This window comes from Rhinatrema bivittatum, chromosome 2, assembly GCF_901001135.1.
Source record: "Rhinatrema bivittatum chromosome 2, aRhiBiv1.1, whole genome shotgun sequence".
In the NCBI taxonomy this organism is placed as follows: Eukaryota; Metazoa; Chordata; class Amphibia; order Gymnophiona; family Rhinatrematidae; genus Rhinatrema; species Rhinatrema bivittatum.
In genome coordinates this window covers 582,325,008-582,350,991 of record NC_042616.1, presented here as the reverse complement: position 1 = coordinate 582,350,991, position 25,984 = coordinate 582,325,008, and the positions used below count along the sequence as shown (strand labels likewise).

Sequence of the window (25,984 nt, the reverse complement as noted above, 5' to 3'; positions counted from 1 at the left end):
TGAGAATTAATCTGCAGAGAAAAACAAATAAATACTGTATGAGCCGACTCTCCCATATCCCCATGTTGAAATGGGCAGGACTCTGGACTGATCCGTGATACTAGGGGAACGAAAATTAGCAGGTAAGAACCAATTTTCCTTTCCCTGTACATACCCAGATCAATACAGACTCCTGGGATGTACCAGATATTCTCTACGTGGGGTGGGAGCTTGAGAGTCCCGCTTGAAGCACACCTTCTCCAAACCCCCCCCCCCCCCCCCCCAGAGCCTGGGGTCTGGACATCCAACCAGTAATGTCTAGCAAAGATGTGCAAAAACTTCCAAGTAGCCACCCTACAAATCTCTTGTGGCGAAACTTGCTGACATTCCGCCCTGGAGGCTGCCTGCGATCGGGTAGAATGTACCCAAAGACCAACTGGAACCGGCCGGCCATGAACCAGGTATGCTGAATCAATAGCCTCTTTCAACCAGCGGGTGATAGTCACCCTAGATGCCTTATGCCCCCGTCTGGGGCACTCCATGGCACAAAAAGATGGTCCGACAGGTGTAAGCTATTTGTAATTTCCAAATAACGCAACAGAATCCGCCACACGTCCAGGTTCCTCAGATCTCTAGACTGGGGATCAGAATGGTCCAAGTATGGGAGTTCCACTGACTGATTCAAATGAAAGGAGGATACCACCTTTGGGAGAAAAGAAGGAACCGTCCGCAAAAAGACTCCCTTATCCGTAACTCTTAAAAAGGGCTCCCTGCAGGATAAAGCCTGAAGCTCTGACATCCGCCGCCAAGCTGAAGAAATAGCCTCGAGAAAAACCACCTTTAGCGTAAGATCTTTGAGCATCGCCTTCTTCAGAGGCTCAAAAGGCACCGCACACAGAGCTATGAGAACCAAATTCAGGCTTAACGAAGGACAAGGATTTAAGACCGGAGGACGTAAATGTTTTGCCGTTCGGAGAAAACGCGCCACGTCTGGATGTGCAGCTAAGGCTACACCTCGTATCTTACCATGGAAACAACCGAGGGCCGCTACCTGCACCCTTAGAGAGCTGCAAGATAAGCCTTTAGCCAAGCCAGCTTGTAAGAAGGCTTGCAAGTAGGCGCCACCTTGTGCTCTATGCACCAAGACTCAAAAATTCCCCACACCCTGACATAAGCCAGAAGGATAGCTACCACCGCGTCTGAAAAACCTTTGCTCTTCAGTCATTGCCTCTCAAAAGTCATGCCGCTAGACAAAAGTGATCTGCCTCTTACAAACAAACGGGCCCCTGACATAGAACATTGGGGAGCCCCTGAAACTTCAGGGGTCCTTCCACCTTTAGGATGACTAGATCCGCAAATCATGGACGTCTCGGCCATTCCGGTGCCACCAGAATTACCTCTGCCGGGTGAGCTTCTATGTGCCGCCACCCCCTGCCGACCAAAGGCCAAAGCAGGAACATATACAGTAGGATGTTCTTTGGCCAGGCGAGAACTAGGGCATCCACCCCCTTGCTCCTGGCGCTAACTGAAGAAGCGAGGGGCCTTGGCATTTTGAAACGTTGCCATCAAGTCCACGCTCGGTCTGGACCACTTGTTGCATATGAGCTGGAATGCTTCTTCGGAGAGCTCCCACTCCCCAGGATCGTCAGTGACAACTGAGAAAATCAGCTTGAACGTTGTCGACCCTGGCAATGTGAGAGGCTGCAATGCTGACTAGGTGCTGTTCCACCCAGCTTATCAACTGCCAGGCCTCGATCGCCACCAGCAGACTCTTGGTTCCTCCTTGGAGATTGATATAAGCCATTGCTGTCGCATTATCCGACAGAACCCTGACCGACATCCCCTACAGCAGTGGAAGAGCCTGTAGTGGTAACCACACTGCCCTGGTCTCGAAATGAATGATTGATCACAGGTATTCCTTCATTGACCATTGGCCCTGTACCTTCCTCCCCCGACAAACCATTCCCCAGCTGGAGAGACTGGCGTCTGTGGTGACCACTGTCCAAGAGGGAACATCCAAGGCCATACCCCGGCGCAAATTGTCTGAGAGGAGCCACCAATCGAGACTGGAATGTGCAGAGTCTGTAAGAGGAAGTGTAAGATGAAATTGCTCGGACACCGGATTCCAACAGGAAAGCAAAGGCCCATGGGACTAGCTACAAGGTGGAAGCCATTGAGCTGAGGACCTGCAATTAGTCCCAGACCTTGGGGAGATGCTTGGCCAACAAGGGCCAAACTTCTCCTTGCAGTTTGATGATTTGCTCCTTGGTGAGGAAAACCTTGATTAGCCGTGTGTGCAAACAGGGCTCCTAGAAACTCCAAGGACTGGGAGGGATCCAGGTAATTCTTGGCAAGATTGACTACCCAACCTAGCAACCTCAGCAGTTGAAAAGTCTGGTGCACCGCAGAGCGACAGAGACTCCGACTTCGCTCGAATCGCCAGTCGTCCAGATACAGATGAACTAGGAATCCCTCCTTCCGGAGTTCCGCTGCCACCACAACCATTACTTTGGTAAAAGTTTTGGGTGCTGTGGCGAGCCTGAAAGGCAGAACACAAAACTAAAAATGATCTCCCAAGATGAAAAACATCAGGAATTTCTGGCAGTCGGCCTGGATTCCGATGTGCAAGTACACTTCAGTCAGATCCAGCGATGCTAGGAATTCTTCCTTGTGCACTGAAGCAATAACCGACCTTAGGGTCTCCATCCGAAACCACGGAACTCAAAGACATCTGTTGACCCTCTTTAAATAGAGGATGGGCCAGTACATGCCCTCTTTCTTGGGCACCACGAAGTAAATGGAATAGTGGCCCTTCCGCAGGAGGAACTGGTATAATGGCTCCAAGCTCAAGTAGGCGCTATAATGTGTCCCGCAGCACCCGACGCGTCTCTTCATATGAGCATGGGGAAATGAGAAAGCAGTCTCGAATGCACTGAACAAAATCTAAGGCGTAGTTGTGTCTTATTACATTGAGGACCCACTGGTCCGAAGTTAATTTGGTCCACTCCTTGTAAAACAGAGCCAACCTGCCTCCTACAACTGGAACAGAGGACTGGACCAGCCTCACTTTAGTGGGAGTGTTATGGTTTTGAGGTGTTGGAGTGGATTCTTGGGTACTGCGGTGATGGCCGCTCCCACGAGGAGCCCCGTGAGGAACCGCAGTACTAGGCTAGACTCGAGACACGCAAACACAGAGATTTGTCTTTTATTATACAGCTGGATGATACCACCAGAGGTGGCAGTAGTGAAGTGATCCAGTAGTAGCATTCCAGGGATCCTCGGCAGAGGAGTCCTGTCTCACAATGGTAGATGTTAGCAGCACACGGTAGTATAGGGAGTTCCGGTTGCAGAGTCCCAGTGCTGAGCTGTAGATGAGAAAGACTGATAAAGGTTAGATTACTCACTAAGTTGGTAGATGTGTAGATGTAGATCCCAACAGGCAGAAGTAGTTGGATTACAGGCACCGAGGCAGGGAGAGAAGGCCCTCGAGGAGCGAGTACCTGGTATCCCAGATAGGCACCTGAAAGAAAGCAAAGGGCCCCCGAGGAGCAGGTACTCAGGTTAGATGAAGTACCCCGAAGGGCAGCGAGATCTTCCAGTGGCAGCATGGAAGCGGCAGAGTAGCTCAGACCGGAGGCGTATCTAATCCTTGCTAACTTGATTTGTTAGCAAATGACGGGCAGGCTAAATACCCGGATAGCATGACGTCACTCGAGGGGGACGCGCCGGACGTTCCTGCCATGTCATGGATAAAGACGTGGGTGGCGTGCGTACGCGCACCCTAGGAAGCCCTCAGGAGAAACATGGCGGATAGCCTTGCCATAGCCGTTCCGGGGACACCGGAGAGAGTGGCAAGCAGACATGGTGGTAGCCATCTTCCCAAGGCTAGCGGGGAGAGCAGAGAGAAAGGTGAGGCACAGAGGTCGAAGCCGTCTGAGACCGACAGACGCAATAGGAAGGACTTAACTCCTCCCGCAGATTGGGGGGGTCCAGGTTCTAACAAAGTGCCACCCCCGAAAGGAATGGGATCAGGACTGCTGTCTGCCGGAGCTTTGCCTAGACGAGGAGCCCGACAACCGGGAAGACCAGAATCTCTGATACCCACGGAAATGTCAGCGAGGAGGAAAGGAACCTCTTGTCTTGGGTCTATCCTCCGTTAGGCAATGGACCTTGTTCTCCACCAAGGATTGAATCATGTTTTCTAAGTCCTTCCCGAAGAGTAGTTTGCCCTTGAAAGTCAGAGCCCAGCTGAGCCTGGGAGGAGACATCTGCAGACCAGCTCCTCAACCAGAGGAGTCTGCGGGCAGAGACGGCTAAAACCATAGACTTGGTTGAAGTCCTTACCAGATCATAGAGGGCATCCGCACTGTAAGCCACCGCAGCCTCCAACCACCCAGCTTGAACAGCCTCCTCCTCAGAAAGAGACATGCTACTCTGCAATTGTTGTACCCAGCGAAGACCTGCCCTCAAGGAGAAACTGTTGCACTTAACAGCCCTCACTCCAAGTGCTGATACCTCAAATATTTTCTTGAGCTGGACCTGGAGTTTATGATCCTGGAGTTCCCTGAGGGCCATCGCACCCGTCACCAGGATGGTGGTCTCTTGGTGACTGATGATACTGCTGCATCTACCTTGGGAACCCTTAGGTGGTCTAGTGCTTCTTCTGGTAGCGGGTACAGTTTATCCATCGCTCTACTGACTTTCAAACCTAAATCAGGAGTGTCCCACTTCCGAAACAACAGATCAGTGATGGAAAGATGAAAAGGGAAGGACCGAGTTGGACCACCGAGGCCCACCATGGCCCCAATCCAAGAGTCCCCCTGAGGGGTTTTAATGCCCAATTCCTCCAGAACTGCTGGAATAAGTGAGCCTAGCTTGTCATTTCGAAAGAGGTAGACCACCTTAGGGTCACCTCCCTCAACTACGTGGGGACCTTGATTGTGGGGAAATATGGTCTTGGTCACGCTCATGGTCTGCCCCTGGCGAAGGCTTGCCCCTCGGTTCTGATTAGGGATATGATGTTGCGGCGCCTGGCCGCGACCGGTCAGTTCCCCCTTACCTCCGATGTTCCTCTGATGCAGCCAGATGAACCCGAAAGCACAAATGATCGGGCACCCAATGCACATCCCTAGTTCTTGTTCCTTTGGCTCCAAAACCTTAGAGGAGGAGTCCTCCACTGGATGGGACAGCGTGATCCGTAGGGGGCACTTAACTTTTGCAACCCCATCCCCCTCCGGAGGCCTGGGTCTCTTTGTGGCCTGGACCCCTGTTTTGGACAATTGTTGAGCCAACAGGGAGAGAGAGCTTCCTCCCGAATGCCTCTTAGCTGTCTGTTCTGCTGCTTCACAAGGCTTTTAAAGTCGGAGGAAAAGGAGGAGGAGGAGTCTGAAGCCCCCCCCCCCCCGGGGCTCTTCTCTGCTGAAGATGTTAAGTCCTCCGTCAGCCCATCTCCCCACCCTCCCAAGGCTGCTGCTGCTGTGGGATAAGGGAGGAGGGGAAATCCCTTCCTCCTCCATAGTCTGCTCCGCCAAGCAAAAAATCAACAAAATGGCATCCATTCCCCCGCTGAGAGCGAACGGATCAGGAGAAGAGTGCTGCACTCGACCGAGCCTCCCAGGCTCCTGGCACATCTTCAAACCACCGCCCTGGCAGCTCCTGAAGTGCCCTCCACCCCGGGGAGGCAGGCAGAGCATTGCGTGAAATCCGCACGCATGCGGCCACACCTCGCGGCATCTGAACAGTAAGAATCTTTGGGGGACTAGCAGAGACTAGGGAGAGACAAAAGACAGCGGCTTCCCACAGTATAGCATTGGGGGGAACTGAGAATCAGGCCCAGCAGCGAGAAAAAGACAAGTCTGAATTTTATTTTCTTCAAACCTGAACTGAAAGGAACATCGGGTCCTGTTCCCAACAGGGTGAGTGAACCGGGCTCCCCGGTATCACCCCAAGCGCTGTGAGTAGGGTAGGGCAGCAGGGTCCCTGACCTCTAGCTCCACCAGCCTCAAATACCAGGGGGGATGGTCCCACCAGGAACTGCCAACCCGCTGGGAGGCTCAGGAAACTCTTCTGTCTTCGAAAAAGAAAAAGGAACTAATTTTAAACTATTTCCTTATTCTATTACTATATATTTTTTAACTATTTATCTATCTACAGACTGTAGGATTTTGCATCTCCACCATCTACTGGAGGCAGAGAAATACTGACAGACTGTAGGTGGCACCTCAGGGTATAGGGCAGAGTCAGTCAAAACTTCTCTGTCTCCATCTGCTGGAGGGGAGGCAAAACCCAGGAGTCTGGACTGATCCAGGTAGGTACAGGGAAAGATATTTGCCTTCAGAAAAATAGAGTGGTCACAGAAATGTGCCATTTTATTTTAAAGATAAATGCTATAAGAATAATCATTAATGTCTGACCTCGAATTTTCATGTATTATTCAAGAATGCTAGAAGATCTTGTCTCTCTCTATTTTAATAAAAAGGTGTCTATGAATACTTTGCTTAGATATATAAAATGCTGTTACCTCACAGGAAATGCCTGCATAACCTTTAGGACATTCGCAGTTTTCCACTTCTACTGCTGGTAAGAGGTCAATAACATTGGGACTTGCTATATCCAGAGTAACAGAACGTAACCTGGGAGAAGGGAGAAAGACTGCTTCATTTTGAGATTAAAAAATAAAAATTTACATGAAATATACTTTGCAAATTAAGGTCATATCTTCAATACAGCATCAAATATAACTATTAAAAAGGCAGAAATGTGTGAAATCTTTTGTACTCCATTACAGCAAGCACAAAAACATGGTGGCCTCCCTTTCCTGCCTGGAAAAAGCAGGAAAAAATATCAGGTTTATAAAATAAACAGAAACTAATATTTTTAGATATACATCTGAAATCTATTGTCCTCTCACTAGGAAACAGAAAATATAGATGACAGCAGACAAAGACCATTGGTCCGTCCAGCAAGCCCACTTGTCTTCCTCTCTGGTTCTCTACCTCTTTGGAAAGGTAAGCATATATATTCCTATATTTAAATCAACACCAGCCCCCTTCACCCACCCTCTTACCTGACATCTTAACTTGCTCCTACCACAGCCCTCTATATTTGGCCCAAGCATGCTTAAATTCCATTTACAGTTTTAGAGTCCTCTAGTATATAATTCTAGGCATTGAAATCTTCCTCTTTGGCTCTTACAAGTCTCATACAAAATCTAATACTCCCTTCTATTTTGACCAAGATACTAAAATGAATGAAGCTGTCATCTAAACATCCAGCCATCCCATACTCATTGATGTTAAGATGCAACCATGCTGGCACTGTGAAGATTATCCCAGTTGTTATGTAAAATTCACTATCCTTTGATATGTGAGTGTGTGGTTTTACACAATCTTTAAAAATGTTAAGAAAGAAAGGAAAAATGCTTATTTTTGCTCAAATATAGTTGCCAGATTCACTAAAGCTGCACACCTGCAAAGTTGCCAGGATCAGGAGAGTCACTTTTGGCCAAAATTGTTAACACGTTTCCCCACTGTCCCCTTTCAAATTACTAAATGACATTTCACACCTTTTCAACAAAATCAGTTTCAGAGGTTTCAAACCTTTGGTCAAACTTATTGAAATGTAGAACTAAGAAATCTGTTCAAAATAGATTTTTAAAACAAGGATAAAACTGATTCAGAGATTTATTGAAAAAGTAGTAAGAGTTCTGTTGGCTGATACTCATTTTATGTTGAAAACTACTGGTTTATTTTTTCATTTCATTTTGTATACTGCCTCCACAGATACCAGATTTATCCCAGGTCACTGAACAACATATAAAAAAAAAAAAAAAAAAAAATCGCAATTATACAATACAATCAATCACTGACAAAAACATTAAATATCCCCAAGAACCTCTCACATCCCCAATCTTACTAAACCATCCATACCAATTCAAATAAAAATCTAACCCAAAAACTCTCCCACAATCTTCACTCAACAAACCCCCAAAACCCATTTCACCACCCTAACAAAACCCAAAAAATTCCAACCCCAGTTTATCCCAAAAAAACTCTCCACAGTTCATAGAAACCCAAAGGTACTGTTAAATGATCCCGTAACAGAAAACTCCTTCTGGGGGGTCATTATTAAAGGCAAACCAGATTATTTGCACTACTGCAGAAAAAAGAAAGAATTCAGACATTGATCTTATAGTACACTTGGGATCAATGGTGTGGCAATAAATTAAGTCTAGGGACAATTTGAGGTTCTCATGGCCAGAATTTGCAGACAGGCCAAGCAGCAAAGGATTCTGTGTGAGCCATAGTCTGAGCCATAGTCTCTATGTTGATTTCAAACTTCATGCACACATAAATCATTTCCCTCTTGTGCCACTTTCAAATGGCAAGAGTGGCACACCAAAGCATCAGAGAAGGTGACAGGTCAGTGAAGACCGTGGCAAAGGAGGCCTAAAAGTGTGGCCTAGCAACTAACCTTGGTTTTTATCGGGTGTAGAGAATAATGTATCCCTCTAGATTCATTCTTAATAAGTGTAAGTGATACTCATATAAGCATAGGTATTCACCAATTAATCAAACGATAAAATTAAGATTGAATTACAATAGAGATCATCCAGCTCTGTCATTGAGCTGCAAGTGTAACAGTAATATCATGACTTTAGTCTTAAACTAGAGATTACATTGCATAAGGAAAGAAACACCATATGAAAACTAATAACAATCTATAAAAGAAAGAACTTGTTCCTAATAAGTATAGGGAGAATGATAGGAAGCAGTCTTTTTACTGGACAGAAAGAAGAAAAAACATAGAATAGTATTATAAGAAAACTATTTAAAATCACATACTGTTTTCTGAGTCAAGAAATTGCATAATAGTAATATAACCAGCATATGGATAGGAGAAAAAACTAAGAATCATTATAGAAGAAAGCATGCATAAACTAGTTGCACATTCCTGCTACATTTAGAACTATTTATAACGGGTGAGTCTCCCCAAAGAGAACAGTCTCATATTGAGAGCCAGGGACATAGATATCACTGTATATTTTAAACCTAAAAATGCCGCACTCACTGACATACTACGAGAGACAGGAGCTAGTGCTGTACCTGAGCAGAGGTCTGGCTGCCTGTGTCTCCCAAGGATATGCAATAATAAATTTATATTTGTTCCTACTACATTTGGTTTGATATCCTTGTTTCCGATGTGTGGATAAGCATCTTTAAGAGTGAATTAACACTCAACATTCTCCTATCCTGCTTCTTTCTTGGTTATACTAGGTGTTTTGTCCCCAAAATAAAATTTAAAAAACAAAAACAAAAAAAAAAAAATACAAGTTTCTTTCCCCACTCCACTTTTTTTCTGGTTCTCACCTTTTTTTTTTTTTTTATATCCCTTTAGGATCCCGGCCAAGTTCTCCCACCCTGCTTCTCTTATTTATAGTGGGATTTTTGTCCTCCAAAAGATATAAATGTTAAAAAAAAAAAAGAAGAAACAAATACAAGTTACTGTTCTCACCTCACCTCTTTTCTTGCTCTATACCTTGCTGTCTAAGGGCCTTATTTCCCAAGTGCCTCGCACGCGATACCAAAATGGGGGCAGAGTCGGCCCCGGAAAAGGAGGAGTCGGGGCGTCACCGGGGCCGACTCCGCACAAACGCTGCGGACAACAAAAAAGTAAGGCCCTTTTCACGTCCGAAACCGGCAGCGATCGCACCACGACAGTGCGATCGCTGCCGGCTAGTGCAGGCCCGCCCCCCGTTTTGGCCCCCCACCCCTCATTACCTAAAGTTTCGCAGGCCTGCCATACTTTAGAAAATGAGGCCCTAAGTCTGCCATTGTTATTGCCCAGCCTATTCCTAGCTCTCTCATGGTACCTTGAAGAATGTTTGCCACTATGGGTACCATTTTGCTGCTTTGTGTTTCCATGACACAGTTGGTGCTGCCTTTTTTGGTACCTTCATTATCTTGGACTGTTCAAACAACTATTGGTTCCCTTTGAGAGGTTCGATGTTTCCATGTTGTTTGCAATTCCCAGCACTCTATACCTTGGATGTTTTGATGCCACTCTGTTTTTATGTCCGTCCATTCTTCCAATAATAAAATGTAAATCTAAAGATCTGCTTGATCCTAATAACCTGAGACCCATTGTTCTATTTCCATCCTTAGCTAATTTGTTAGAATCAGTAGTATTGCTTCAATTATCAAACTATCTCACGGAACACGATATTTTACACTTAGGACAACATGGTTTTCGCAAGGGTCACTCGACAGAGACATTCCTGCTCTCCTCTATTGCGTGGTTTTGATTCTAATATAGACTTTATTTAGTCTTCTTAGATATCTCAGCAGCTTTCGACACCCTAGATCATCAAATTCTTATATCAGGTTTACAATCCATAGGTATCTCTGCAACTGTTTTAAATTGGTTTTTGTCTTTCTTGGCAGACCGCACTCAAATTAACATTGACCACCATTCACCTGAACAATACACAATTTTGTCCGGTGTTCTTTATCGCCTATTCTCTTTGATATCTATCTGCACCCTCTTTGTCATATTCTCTCATCTTTAAAAATTCAATTCAAAATCTATGCCGATGATATTCAGTTTCTGGTTCCTTACAATACTTCTTGGTCCTCAACTTTATCTATGGTAACTCTATATTTGAACACTATCAACACTTGGCTTTCACACAACCGTTATAAAACTGAAATTGTTCATTTAATATCCATCTCTGGTTCTACAATAGGCCCCCCATCTTGGATGGGGGGCCTATTGTAGAAACTATTGTATCCTATTGTAGAACTATTGTATCCTAAGCTGGATGCACATTTTATTCTAAAATGTGCATCCAGCTTAGGAATTTTGATAAACTCTGATCTATCTATGATGCAACATATTTCCGCTTTTTAAAAAAAAAACTTTTTTTAAACTCCACCTGTTAAAACATCTTCGTCCTTTGCTGTTTCTTCTAGATTTTCGAACTGTTCTTCAATCACTTGTATTTTCAGGTCTAGCCTATTGCAATGCTCTCTATCTTGGCTTACCTGATTCCATGATTCATCCATTACAACTGGTCCAAAATGTTGTCGCATGATTATTGTCAGGCACCTCACGCAGAAATCATATAATGCCCATCCTTTACTCCTTTCACTGGCTTCCAATAAAATTCAGAATTCAATATAAAATTCTAACCATAATTCATTCTCTCATATATAATCCTTCCTCTACTTGGCTCTGTATATTCTACGTATTTATAAACCCACAAGGAACCTAAGATCGCTGTCAAAAAACCTTCTCGATATTCCTTCAGTTCGACTAGATAGACTAGATATCACACGTAAAAGAGCTATTTCTGTTGCCGGTCCAATGCTTTGGAATTTATTAGCCAATTTTCTCCGTCTGATATCCAACTCTCAACAATTTAAGAAATCTTTAAAAACCTACCTGTTCCAACTAGCATTCAAAATTCCAGTTACAGAACACACTTAACACTCCCCATGCTTGCTATTTCTTTGCCTTCCCACCTGCTCCCATCCCTTTCTCCTCCCCTCCCTTCTTTCCCCTTCGTTGCCCTCCCTCCAGCTTTAAATAAGTACTCCCTTGCAGTTTTTTGTGGCACTTGATTTAGATTATACTGTAAATTTAATTTAATTTTATTTTTGTATGTCTGTATTTATTTTAGCTTTTTGACCCTCCCTACATTGGTCTTTTAAATTATTTTTACGGTTTTAAAGTAGGTTTTACTCATGTTACTGCTATAACATCATGTTACATTTCTCTAATTGTTTTTTGTACCTGACAAAAGAAATGCCTTTCTTCCTGCACCTTCAAGTTATATGTAAACTTATGTGATATGTAAATCGAACACCGGTATATAAAAACAAATAAATAAATAATAAATAAATGTATGTTTTATTGTAAACTATTTTGATTAAATTATATTTGTAAAAGCGGTATATAAACACTTTTAAATAAATAAATAGATATATAAATAAATAAATAAAATGTGTCACTCTGTATGCCGCTGTCTTATCTTCTAATCTGCACCTTCTATTACCTTCACAGGCAGATTGCAATGAACACCAGCCTAAGCCTTGTCTATTTCTTCTCTGTCTCAGAGGTTATGTTCGTGCACAAGGAGTCCGCACACATACATTGTGGGAAACATTTCTGCACACACTGTGAAACGTACTGAGTGTAGTATTGTAGTGTACAGCTATATAGTAGACTACATAGGCATAGACAGCCAGCAGCCAGTGTGTGCCACTGAGAATCATAACAACTCTGCTTGCTAAGCAACACCATTCTTCTTGCTGCTTTGCTCTGCACCTACTATTTGTGCTTTTATTTGCCAGCACTGCTGTTGCTACTCCAAACCACTCTTAGTACTTTTGAGTGGTTCTTCCTCTGCTCCAGCTGTCTTTGAGGTTCTTTCCATATTCCCTTCCCTTATTGTACTTGTTGACTTTGGATTGCCATGACAAGACCAATTGTTTAAACATATATTACCCAGTTATCTTTAATGGTTTCATGCCCTCTTGGACTTTTTCTTCAAACTCCTATCCCTTATGGTTCTTACTGACTATTGGTCTTGACAACTATTTAGCCTTTGCAGATTATATCAAAGTAAAAAGCAAGGGAACAGAAGTACAGCACCCAAAACCAGGATTGTGCTCCTCCATTGTTACTGCTTCTCAAATAATAGAGGCAGTATTTGCAAAAAATAATTTAGAAGATTTGTTTCCTGGATTCCCTGAATCTCTGGATTTTGAACTGCTTATGGATGAACAGAATTTAGATTTCTAGTCAGTAGCACCTTAGTCTCTAGTGAGGAAGCAGAGGAGGCAGATGAGTTTGAAAGGACTGATTATACACAACAAAGAATAAGAAACCTCAAACCTAAACAGCCAGCTCCTTCACCTCATGATGCTGTACAGAAAGGATATGAGGCCATTCTCCAGGGATTTTCTCCAACTTCAATTTGGTTGGTGTTCTTTTCCCCCTCATTTGGAGCCTCAGGGTGTTCTTGCCACTGTGGGTGGCTGCTTTGTGCCTTTCATGGTCCTTTGGGGTCTTCATGTCACTCTTTCTGCTGCTTTGACCCTCTATCACTGCCTTGGGGTTTTTCTTGCCACTTCTGGTGCTTTATTCCCTTTAGATAGTGTCTTGATCTGTTCACAGCACAGTTAGTTCCCACTTTGCCCTTCTCGTGCTGCCTTTGAGGATTTATGCTATGGTTGTTGGTGCTCTCTGCTTCTCTTTGCATTGGGTTGTTCTGGCCACTCCTGCTGCTGCTTTGCTCCTGTCACAGTGACTTGGAGAACTCCTGCCACTAATGGTAGCATTTTGCCCCATTACAGTTCCTTGGGCTATTCATGCCACTTTTGGTTCCATGTTGACACAATCCTGGTGTGCTAGAGTACTCTTCACCCATCTGATTATGTCTACCCATGTTTCATTAGAAATGATTAGATAACCCCATTTTAGGAGCCCAAAATAGGCTACATTACTTCGCCCTTTGACTTTATTGGGCAACAAATGAACAAAGAAAAAGAAATGGGGAAAAAAAATTTCATCTGAAATGACCCAAGCGAATCATTACAACCTACAAAATGAATAAACAAACAACATTTTTGCCTCTGTACATTCCTACAATTTACTCATAAGAGTTGGCTTGGATTGTGTCGATGGTGGTCACAACTACCCATGATAGAAATTAGTGGTCAAAATCTAAAAAGCGACTGAATCCAGAGGTTTAAAGCAAGATGTCATTCAACACAAGACTCAGATTTCAGACAGGCAGTGACCTGAAAACCTTTAGCATCTGCATACTTACAGTTCAGAGATAGTAATTGTGAATAACCCACATGTGGGATGCTCTTATTTCATTACTAGGAGCACTGGCGGTTTCACTGCAGCACAAGACAGTACTCCATGGGAACTATTAGTACTGCAGTCCTTCCCCGCTGAACAGAAGAATAGGCAGGAAGGACCTCTTTAGGAGGAGGCCAGACAGTTGTTACTACATCAACAAATTTTGGTTTGAAATCTGCTGGTCTCTTCCAGATCCCTCTCTTTTAACACCTGCTGACTGCTGGGCAGGGTTATAAAACGCTAGAATACTGCATAGCTTAAAAAGCCAGTACAACTAGCTTCTCATCTTTTTGAAAGTGGATTTTTGCAGTTTCCCTGCTTATGACTTACCTGTAGACGGCTCTCTGTGCAATATTGTAACTGGCTCTGATCTGGAGACTATTTACGTTTGCTAAAACAATCATCAACTTATCCCGATCAATAGCCCTTTTAGTACTGAAGTCTATGAAGCTCTCTGGTACAAGTTTCACCTCATTGGAGTGTTCCTCATATGGCTGCAACAACAGCCCTTCAGATCTTGTGCTTAAAACATGTCCATTGCCCTAAAACCAAAAGGAAAGAGAATTTCATTTCGATGCAAAAGTTAATTATGTGAGAAGTACAAACATCAACTGTAAGGCCACCACTTACTATACAAAACTTCCAGTGTTTGTAGCTTAGATGTCTTTAGGAAGCATCTATTCTTTAATGCCACATAGTTAATGATCCATGAAATGAGTACTATTTAGAATCAATAAGCATTACAGTGTGCTTTCTTTTTTTTTTTTTTTGCTTTGGATGTTATAATGTTTCAAATTGCTCACCACAAGAACAATAGAGCTTGTTACTATTACTTAACAGGATACTCACTGATGCAATTAAAAAAATGGTACCTGAATAATTACATCCACATTAGAAACCAATTCACTGTCCGTACTTTCAACTGGAATATCATAAGATACAGTGTAGTTCAAGTATCCACCGAAGGCAGTCAGCTGTACTCAAGCAAGAATAGAAGAAAAAAAGAATTAGGGAATTAGGATTAACATTACATTTGTGTTCAATACAAGGTTCAATGGGCCACAGGTACTAATGGGGTATTCCTATTTTCTGTCTACTGGGAAAAAGTTGAATATAGTAAAATAGTAAATGATGGCAGAAAAAGATCAAAATGGCCCATCTAGTATGCCCAGCAATACTGAATTAAGGGTTAACTGCCGCTCAATGCATGCTACCCCCAAGCCTTCTGTTTAGGATTGTTCTATGATTTCATTCTATGGTGCTGTGAACACCTAAATGTCCTGCCTGCCGATGAGCCCATCTGGCGGTCTCCACTAGACATACCTTTTCTGTATTTACCATATTGCTGGCCTCTGTTTCCTCATCTGTAATTTCTGCTAGCTGGTTTGCAAGGTTGTTAAACAAACTTTCCAAACTAGGGGCCTGAGAATGACCATTAAAATGCCGCACAAATACTGGGTTTTGCTGTGCTGCATAATAAATATCTTCCCACAATTTTGTTCCCCAAACAGGTTTCCCATGCAAGTAGCCATTCTGTCATTCCCTTCGATACCACCCATGAGTCACAGTAAATACAGACAGATTGTAATCCCTCCCACAGAGCATTTAAACATACAAGGGCAAGTGCCATCAACTCTGCATAATGGTACTACCCCCTTGTCCCTCTTCAATTAGGCATGCTCCAGTGTTTGGGCAAAACACAGCAGCTCGTCATACTCTTTTTCCCTTGTGATATCAGCAGGATCCATCAGTGAACCAAGCCTAGTCCAATGCTGATGCCTCTAAATCAGTGTATGCCAGTGCCACGCCAATGGGTGATGGGTCAGGGTGAGGAATTTCAGCAATTTCATCCTCCAGATATGATGGCAGGGTCATTAGCATTTCATGAAGTGTGGGCATGGAATTTGGACCTGGCTTGGCATGCTCTGCGATTTACCACTTCCATTTTAATAAGAATGAGGTCCTAACACTGGCATGAGGCACAGCGGCATCCTTGCTTTTAATCCAACCCAACATGGGGATCATGCAGGACATCTGCACTTCACCCGTTCCGATGATCTCCTCGGTTTTGGTTAGAGCCCAATAGCAGGCAAGAACCTGTTTTAAAAAAGGTTCATACTTTCTTGCGGTTTCATGTTATGGGTGAAACCAGAATCCCCATTAATTTCTTTCTGCCACAGGCTCCACTCTGCGCAATCAGTGGTGAAGCTGACCACTAACGTAAAAGGGAGGACTGGATTAGGGGCATACAGTCGCTCACACAGAAGGATGGACATTTTTGCCAGTTTAAAGCCCTCTTCTTCCTCCTCCCCCCACTCAAATTGGGCCTTTTTCTTACATAAATTATACAAAGAATCTGAGGCAAATGTGCCACATGCAGATGCCAGTAAGCCAGTACGCCACAGAACTGTTGGACTTCCTTCTTGTTGGTAGGTCATGCCACGGCAGCTACCTTATCTATTACGCTTGGGGAACCATTGCACTCCCAAAAATTTAATATGTTGTGTGGGCCCCTGAATTTTTATCTTTGTCTGCTATCCACCCCCTCTCCTTGAGAAAATCTTTCAATACCTCCCATGCATGCTGGAAGGCTTCCTTATCCTCCCCTTTCAACAATATATCATCAAAATAGTAGAATAGGGCAACACCTTTTGGCAGTGGAAACTCATGCAATTGCTGAGCAATGAGCCCGTGACATATAGTAGGACTATGAAGGTAGCCCTGAGGGAGGAGTTGAAAGGTATACTGCACTCCACTCCACATGAAAGCAAACTGGTCCTGTGACTACTCTGATATTGCTATGCTAAAAAATGCGTTACTTATGTCCACAGAGGCATACCAGGTGCCCGGGGCACCCTGAATTTCCTCTAGTAGATTGGCAACGCTGGGAACAGCTGCATTCAAAGGAGCACTGGCTGCATTTAAGGCTCAATAGTCCACTGTCAGTCGCCAAGAGCCATCTGACGGGCACGGGCCATACAGGGTTGTTGAATGGTGACCGGGCATGGCGGAGCACACCTAGTTATAAACAAATCAACAATCACAGTTTGTATTTGCCCCTTATTGCATTTTATCTTATGCGGCTTTTTTTCGTACAGGTTCCTCGAGTGGAGGTAAGTAAATGGGGGGCATACCTACATGGCCCACTGTTACTGCAGCACACTTTATTTCCCCTAGTCCTTGTCTATAGGGTTCTAGCATCAATTTCCCTTCTTGCATGGACCAATTGAATTTATTTAGTAGGTCCATGCCGACAATGACATCTTTTTGTGGGGAAACTAGGACACGGTGCTTAAAAGGTGGTCCCTCATTCAGTCGGAGGGTGGCCTCTACCTGTACGGCCCATGTAACCATTCCCCCATACCCCTGCAAAGGGATTCTCTTGGCATTTGGAAAAGCAGAGAGCTTCCCCCTTACGATAGTGGCTTCAAGACCTGTATCTACAAGCACGACAAATTTATCATGGTGTCTACCAGGAGGTTTGACTGTCAAAGACATGAAGGGTCACCTGTTGCGTCTTATTGGGAACACAGAATACGGGTGCTAGCCTGATTCCTAGTCTTTCAATTCTATCCCCTGAGTTTCGGGATAACGTTTATCCATGATCTCCTGCAGGGATCTCATGGCTTGTTGGTATGGCTGAATTTGATTCAAATTGCAAAGGCCTGACTGTTACTTGTCATTTCTGGCCCTTCTCCCTTCCTGTCTTTTCTCTGCCCCCTTTTCTACTGTTAATTGGGCCAATCGATCTACTAGGTCTCCCAAGGGCAACCCATCTACCTCTTCTCTAGCAACCCATGCATTCATAAGGGTGTGCCATACTCTACCTCGGAGCAGATTTCGTGGCCCTGTCTCTTGTTGAGTATCTCCCTCTGCATAGGGAGGCAGCAGAACCTGCCGTTTGTCCTCCTGATTCTGCCAATAACTGCAGCTCTGTGATTTATCACAGTTGGATTAATCTGGGCCTACATCTGATGTAAGAGTTATATGTTGCCCTAGGAACTGCATTACCTCAGCAAATGTGGGGTGAGAATCATTGCCCCCTGCCACTGAAAATATGGTAGCAAGCATCTGGGTAGTTGGTATCATTTCCAGCCCAGCTGCTAGCATTCATGCCCTAGGGGGAATCTGCCTGGTGCAGCGGGTGCTTTGTTGCAAATGTAGCACTTTAATTCCCTCTGTCTTACTATTCCATTGCATACTACCCGGGTCATAAATAAGGGCTGCCTCATCTGGGAAGAATGTGCTCAAAGATTCAAGTAGAAGAGTGCCCAAAGAACACTCCCCTCTGCATATCTGTGGCTAGCAGTGAGTGCGTGGACAAAGGACTCATATGTTCTAATTCCCTGGCTGTCACTTCCAGCGTTAGAGCCCCTGACATGGATAAACGTGCTAGCCAGGGGAAAATCCCTTCCCCAGGCTGTCTGTACACTGACCCAAGGGCGATTAAATCACCCGGCCTCATATTTGAACATGCCCCTTGTTTACTCACTGGATTTACCCCAGTTTCCCCTACCACGCCTTCATAATCTAACCTGGGTGGGTTAGGGATTCCCTTATTCTTGAGGGCCGTGAATAATTAAATTTTTCCTACCAGATGGTGCTTGTCTTGCCCTCTCATTCACATCTATCAGAGTCACTTCCTCACTCGTCTCCCCGGTCTCAAGAGTGCACACTTTAACAAAAGGGCTCACATAGGAAAGAGACGGAATGGGACCATCAAAAATGTCCTGATCTAAAAGGGGCACCGATGACCACCTGATGAACCTTAGCAAGGTTTACTGCTACTCCCGATTGAAGGCAGGTAGACAAGAGCTGTAACTTAGCCTCACCCTATTTGACGACAGCGACCGCACACTGTTGTTGGACAGTTTCATTTGCCTGCACAGCAGAGTCGATGATTACCTCCTGGTGCCATACCCTGATGTTTAGCTCCTCCTTCTCCTGCTTCATAGCAACCACCTCCTCTTAGAGGGCAGTGACCTGCTTATCAAGTCTCTGATAGGCAGCTAAAACACAACATGCTCTGGTAAACCCAAGGGCACCACCCACCTTCAGGCGAGAGAGCACATTGACAGTATGAAGGGGAAGTGTTTGGTATGATGCTGCCAACTCTGTGTCCCAGGGTTCCTGGGTACATCGCGTGTGGGAGAGAATTTGAGCTATGGCAAAATCAGGGTTCCTGCTCTGTCCAAACCGGCACTAGGGCCTGCACATCTTGTTTTCTCTTCTGAAACATCACCAGAAACATCGCCATATCTCTAACAGGACGGGCAATATAGCTCCTGTCACACCCCCCCCCCCCTTCTCTAATGGGTGAGGAAAATCTCTTCATATTCCAGAATCAGGCAAAATAACCAAGGGATCCCACTGTGGGCAAAATATTAAAGGATCCCACCTCTTCCACCAAGTGTTGTATGCGTGGGTTTGATAGATCCCTCAGTTCTGCCCAGTCTTGTATACCTATGTTGGAGGTTCCTGTGTATGCCCTTGCAACCCGTCTAAATGATCCACTTATAAGAACTGACCAAGTATTCATCTACCCTCTCCCCTGTTTCCTGTCTGTTAGATTGGTTATATTTTTCTTAGCTATAATAAGATAAAATATTTCTTTAGCAATATTAAAAAATAGAATATAATATGTTCAAAGCATTTAAGAGGCTAAGCTGAGCTATATACAAATCGGTGGCAGGTACTTCCCTAAGAGATCTCTGAATCTGAATTGATTGTCCGGTCAATCAGGTTCAGGGTCAAGCAGGCAGGGATCAGGCAATCGGATACACAAAAGCTGTCACTGCAGGCAGGATCTCTAGGAAGTTGTCACTGCTCAAGGGTGGGAAATCGTGGATACAGCATGCTGGGAGGCTTCACATGCAAGCTTGCCTTCATCTGGCTGTCGCTTGCTGGTTCTCGGGTGTCCAATTTCTCGTCACAGTCTTTTATGTCTAATGGGCGTGTCACTCAACTTTAAAAAAACTGTCCCTCTCGTGGTACAATTCTTTTGCACCACTATGCCTGCTCTTCCCCGCTTATTGGTTGTGACATGCAATGACATGTCTCCTTTTCTGGTCTTATTAAACAAAGAACTAGTAGCTATGCAGTAAATATATATATATATATATATATATATATATATATATATATATATACACGTGAATGAAACACATGCAATATGAATGCCGATTTCTATGAATTAAGTGAAAACACCGCAAAGCCTATGAACTAGTGGCATATTTATCAGATGATAAACCCCATGATTAAACATTTTGGAGCAAGCAATTATTACACTTGGCAATAAAATATTGCATGAATATAAGTGAACAATTTACAAACACATGCGTGTTTATGTCTTTTGCTCATTTATGAGGGTTTTCACTTAATTCATAGAAATCGGCATTCAGATTGCATGTGGTCCTTTTCTGGTCTGGCACAGGCCTCCTTCCATCTGTCTTTTTGAATCAGCAATTTCAACCCCTCCAGCACAATTATTCACAGTTTACTTTTTCCCAAATATGTATATAATCATAGAAGTATGAAAATGTTTTCACTCTCCTGCCCCTTTGTTTACAACATTACAGAAAATACTTTTTAAAAAGTGAAGCGATGCTATGCCTGTATTGTCATGCAGTTCACAGGAAATCAACTAATTACTGCAAACAAAGAAAAAGCTTGCAGCAGTTTCAAAGAAAGACGCTGCCTTACTTTAAGCATTCTAAAGGCAGCACTGGTATCTATTTACATAGCCACTTGGTCACATAGCCTCTCACAGCAGTAAACAAAACAGCAAGGGAAAGATCACACTTTTCTCAAACTTTGCATTAGCCCTTCTGTTCTCTGTCTGTGATCAAGCACTTTTTTTAAACAAGCCCGTCCCTGTATCAAGCATTGAACCTTCGCAGTATATCTGTTTTCTATGTGAACTCTGAGCACTATACAGGCCTCACACTGAAATAGGAAGGCATGAACACAGCCTACCCATCTGAAGTGTTCACCTGGTGACGGAAATATTTCAAACACAGGCTGAACAATATGGCTAAAATAAAAGCTAGAACATAACACACAAATGCCTCCACTCAATCAATCTACTCAGCAAAAAGAGGCATGAGAATTTACTAAATTCAAATCATCAAGGATGTAGGTGTGTGTTCATTGCAATTAATATTATCTATTAAACTCGGCATCAGATTCACTCTGCAGGTCTATAGAGGGACTTACATACAAGAGTAAGTGAAGATGTAGTGGAAGAGAGGCGGCATATTGCCGACTCCTTCTCAAGGAGTTGGAGAGGAAGAGAAATTGCTTTCCCTCTCCGAGTGGAGACTAGGCCCAGGGGTTCTCTTATCCTGGAGATAAAGGAGTTGGTTTCATGATTAGTGAAGAAATCTGCATCAGGAGGATGGTATTCATCAATGTTTGAAGGATGGAAGCGCTAGTCAATGGAGTTGCAGAGTGCAGGTATTCAATGGAGAATCTGTACAATGAACAATACATTTCAGGGGGCAAGAGAAACCACCAAGAACCTAGGACCAATTTTTGTGTTTTGAGTGATTCTGAAACTTAATTTTCATACTGTGTTTTCTGGAAGATGTTTTGTTACTGCTCCATTTTGCCATAGTAAACTTTTCTTTATATTGGAACAATGCTTGGTGTGAAAGTGTTTTATCCCCTTGGGGCTAGTAGAAAATGCTCCCTCCCCTTCCCGCATCTGGAAGGACTCCCAGGACTGCAGCAAGTTTGCTATGACACAATAGTGCCTGAAGATGACCACTTCTTCAAAAAGGGAGACACCCTAAAAAGGGGGTTACATGTTTTTTAAGGGCAAACAATAAATAAATAAACACAAAATTCTGCAACACTGATAAAGTTCAGGGGATAGAGCAGCAATATACCAGGAACTTAAAGAAAGGCAAAAATGGATTGACAAGCTATGAATGAAGAATTCAAAAAAGTATAAGTAAGAGTCATCCCAGAAGAGGAATGTTATGCTGGACCCTGAAACAGAAGGAAAACAAGAAAAGTTGCCAAGGGGTAGGAGAAATCTGATCGCTTTTTCTGTACAAGTAAGAAGTCACATGTCAGCATTTTGGACATACCGAAGTGTAGAAGATTGGGACTTTAGTAGACGAGAGAATATTGAATATGAGAGGACACTAATGCATATGTGAGTATCTCAGCAGAGGAAATGTCAAGGACATGCTGGATGCAGGTAGCACTGGGCAGGAGGTAATTGGCAGGTTTGCAAATATATTAGAAATGAGCAGGAAACAATAGGTCAGGATCAAACACACATCAAGGAACAAGACTGAATAAATGATTTTTGTTTTAAGAAGATAGATTCAAACCTCAGTCAAAACTGAACAGTTCTTCATCAGCACACCACATAACATGGCTGAAACTTTAGGAACTCTGGGCATAAGCAAGCATATACATGACACAGACAAGATTATAACACAGATTAATGTACATGTGGAAAGCTACTTACTACATACAATATGTATAAAACAAGATCCCAAAAAGAGAGTGTCAACTTGCACAAATCTGCTGAGACTGCCTGCTGTTATGCACTCTTACCATGTAACACATCAGCTCATATTATAACATAGAATTTGTTAGCGGATAGGACTTCTTGGCCTATCCAATCTTCCCAATCAACCTTACCTATACCATCACCCTGCTTGATCACCAGTCAACTTGTTCCACTGCCCTCTGTACCTGTCCCAAGCATGATTAAATTCTGTCACTATTTCAGTCAATATCAACCTCTGCTTGAGGGTGATCTAGAACTTGATTGGTTTGTCAATAAAGTACTATTTTCTCTGAGTGCAATATTCAGCCGCTGAGCAGCTCATCCAGTTAGCTGGCTAACCATATCCACTAACTAGCAGGGTATATTCTGTGGCATGGTCATGCCATTGAAGATAGCCAACTAGCGACATCCCTATGGCTAGACCAGAGATAGCCGCATAAGTTAATTGGCTAACTCTGAATATCGGAGTTAGCCAGATAACTTATACGGCTAACTCCGCTCCTCCCCAGAACTCCTCCTGCTCGCCCTCAGAACACCCTGACTTATCTGGCTAAATTCTAACCAGGTATCTAGTTACTGGGCTAGAATTAGCTGGATCAGCACTCAAAATACCCAGGTAAGCCATTTAGATGGATAATTATTAGATTATCCATCTAAATGGCATTTGAATATGGACCTCTCTGAGCCATCCTTTTTCCAACTTCATATTAGGATCCTTTTACCTTTACTTTATACAAGAAAAAATGCTACATTTTTGTACCTCATGGAAACCTTCCAATTATTTAAACATTTCTTCTTTCCTCTAGAGTATGTTTTGAGGTGTTCATCAAGTCTTTCAGTGGTGCAAGCCTTGCACCATTTTGGTAGCCCTTCTTTGGACTGCTTCCATCCCACTAATTTTCTTACAAAGGTGTGACCTCCAGAAATGATCACAGCATGCCAGGTGGAGTCTCACAAGGGTAATACATCATATCTTCCCCCCTTTTCTATTATGAATATGTTCACATTCTAGAACACAAATGAGTATTTCTGAATAACCCTAATAACCCTCTAGAGTGGGTAGGAATTATTCTGCCCAGCTATTCAGTCTCCAGATTATAAATCCACTCTAACAATGGGTTTCACTATTTGGCCTGATCTGATAGTCATGACCTTTTGCAGATCACTGCTTTGAGCAGGCTTCAAGAAGCTTGGAGAGTCTAGTACAGTCTACTTAATCAGGGGTGGGCTGAATATGCTACTGATTACACCTGGTCAATGTGCCATCTGAAATCTAGAGCAAATAAGAATGTAGTGTGTCTTGTTGCCATGTAATCATGGCTGTCCTGTCCCAAAATTTCTTGCCATCTGTTTTGTGGCAAACCAGGTCTCATGGGATGTCAGCTGGCAGCAGTTTTATACAATGACATCCACTGTAGAAAGTCTCATAGAAACTTTTAATTTTTACATCATTTTGTTGCATTATAGTCAAATCAGGCCTTTGCAGATGGCTGGCAAAGGAAGGGTACTGTGAGAGTCAGCCCATTAACAGCTTGGCTGACTCTCCCTCATAGGTTCTGTTGGCATTGTGCGGTAGCTCAAAAGGGCAAGATAGGATTCCATTTGACACAGGAACGTTTTTGAGGTGGCTGCCCCTCTTTCTGCTAGCCCATTTTCTTGGACAAAATACAGGCTATTCATCATATGGATGTCATTATATTGAGTTAAGAAATCTGAAAATAACTGGGCCTTGAACTCTGGTCTACTATGAGAGTTACCAGGAACTTGAGTGATCTAAATTGAGTGAAGAGGCACTTCAATTTTTCAGTTACTGCTGCTTTGGTAAGAGTAGGCAAATGAAGCATTTTTATCCTGTGACAGGATCCTGCGTAGGTTTTCTTATTTCTTTTCACATAGGTTAACTGCCACCTTCTGCCAAGGAAAGTCAGGCAGCTATGATGTGAGCAGAGGCTCCTTGCAATAGCTAGGTCAATGGATGAGGTAGTCTTAGGGAGAACATTCTCTTTTACCTGGTGTCCAATGTCTAACCACCAAATTGTTTGTTTGTATGGCTTCCTGTATTTGGTAAGTCCTAAATAATCATATTTTCTATTATCACTGCTCTCATTATGATGGCTATATGTCAAAATCCCATCTGACTGACAGTTATGTACTCTAGCAGAATAATATTGTTTTTTTATGTCCATTATCTCTCAAATGCAGTATCTTTGGTCAGCTTTTCTCTTATGTATTTTTGGAAAGCAGGACGCTCATTAGTCTGTGTTGCTGCAACTAGGGCTGCCATGAGCAGGCTTCTTATTGGGCTTCTATTTCTTAGACATAGGCTAAAACATCTTGGTCCAGTTCTCTGGGTTGCACAGACAGAATGTCTACAATTAGAAATCCTTCTCAGGCATGTATTCAACCACTGGGTTGAACTTCATCAGTCAGAGTAATCTTTGACATTTTACCCAAGCTTTGCTATTGATGATGCTAACTAGTGGCTTCTGGTCAGTCACCAATCTGTAGGATTCCGACACAAAGATACTGATATTTTTCTATTTCGGCTATTACTCCTCTGCAGGTGTGAGAGACAGAATGCTACTGGTTTGAAATTTTGTGTTTCTGCAGCAAGACTCTTCCTATACCATACCTACTTGCATCCACGCTCACCAATATAGGCAGGTTAGGGTTGAAGGACAATATGGGAGCTTCACATACCATCTGCTTCAGAGATTCAAAAGCTGCTTGTTCAGGCTGGTCCCATATCCATCCATCCAGCCCCGTGTTTTAGGAATGCATTCAAGGGTTGAGCAGTTGAAGAAACCTGTTATCATTCCAAGTAGTTTACCAGCCCAAGGAAATATTTAACCTCCTCAGAATTTTAAGGAGTTGTTTGTAATTTCTTCCACCCTTTTTAGATTTGGAGTCAGTTCTTCCTTTCTGATGAGATGTTCTAAGAATTGCAGTTGAGACTGCCTGAACTGGCAATTTTCTTTGTTTAATTTCAAGCCTGAGACTACTATTGTCTCAAGTACCTTTTTTTTTTTTATTGAGTGGTCATGTTCCTCGTGTGTGTTCCCATAAACTGACATGTAAATCAGTACACCATCGTGGCCTTCAAGAAGTTTGGTCATCATGCACTACAATATCTCAGCAGCTAATATCACGCCAAATGGGAAACATCAGAAACAGTAACGTCCCCATGGCTTTCAAGTATGTAATCAGCTTGGCACTTTCCCCATCTAATGGGATCTGCCAACATCTACTGGCTGCAACAAGTTTGGCGAATACAGCTCCTCCTGTCAGCTTGGGCATTATCTCTTCTTCTATGGAAAGGATGAACTTCTCTATTTTGACATTTTAATTGAGTTTTGTCAGATCCATACATAGGTGGATGCTCCCATTTTGTTTGGTAACATGTCACATATGTGCACATCACTCAGGTTGTTAAGTTACTTTTCTAATTACACCAGCCATTTCCATATGTTTCAACAATTCTTTGACCTTTATTAGTAGAGGTATCAGAATACGATGGGGGTTTGCTATACCTAAGGTTCTACTTCTTGTTTTGAGACAATTTTTATTGGCTTCTCCTTTAAGAATGCCATTCACTAAACACACTTA

The 25,984-nt window shown here is 43.3% G+C and overlaps 1 protein-coding gene across 1 annotated transcript in view; it reads right to left on the bottom strand.

Annotated features, from left to right (window-relative positions):
- LAMA1 (laminin subunit alpha 1) overlaps positions 1-25,984 on the bottom strand; it is a 395,343-nt gene that overhangs the window by 220,596 nt on the left and 148,763 nt on the right. The window contains exons 13-15 of the mRNA XM_029591028.1: positions 14,724-14,825; positions 14,182-14,393; positions 6,500-6,611 (exon numbers count right to left, since the gene is read on the bottom strand). Coding sequence (XP_029446888.1) covers positions 6,500-6,611; positions 14,182-14,393; positions 14,724-14,825 — 426 coding nt within the window. The remainder of the gene's footprint in view (positions 1-6,499; positions 6,612-14,181; positions 14,394-14,723; positions 14,826-25,984) is intronic.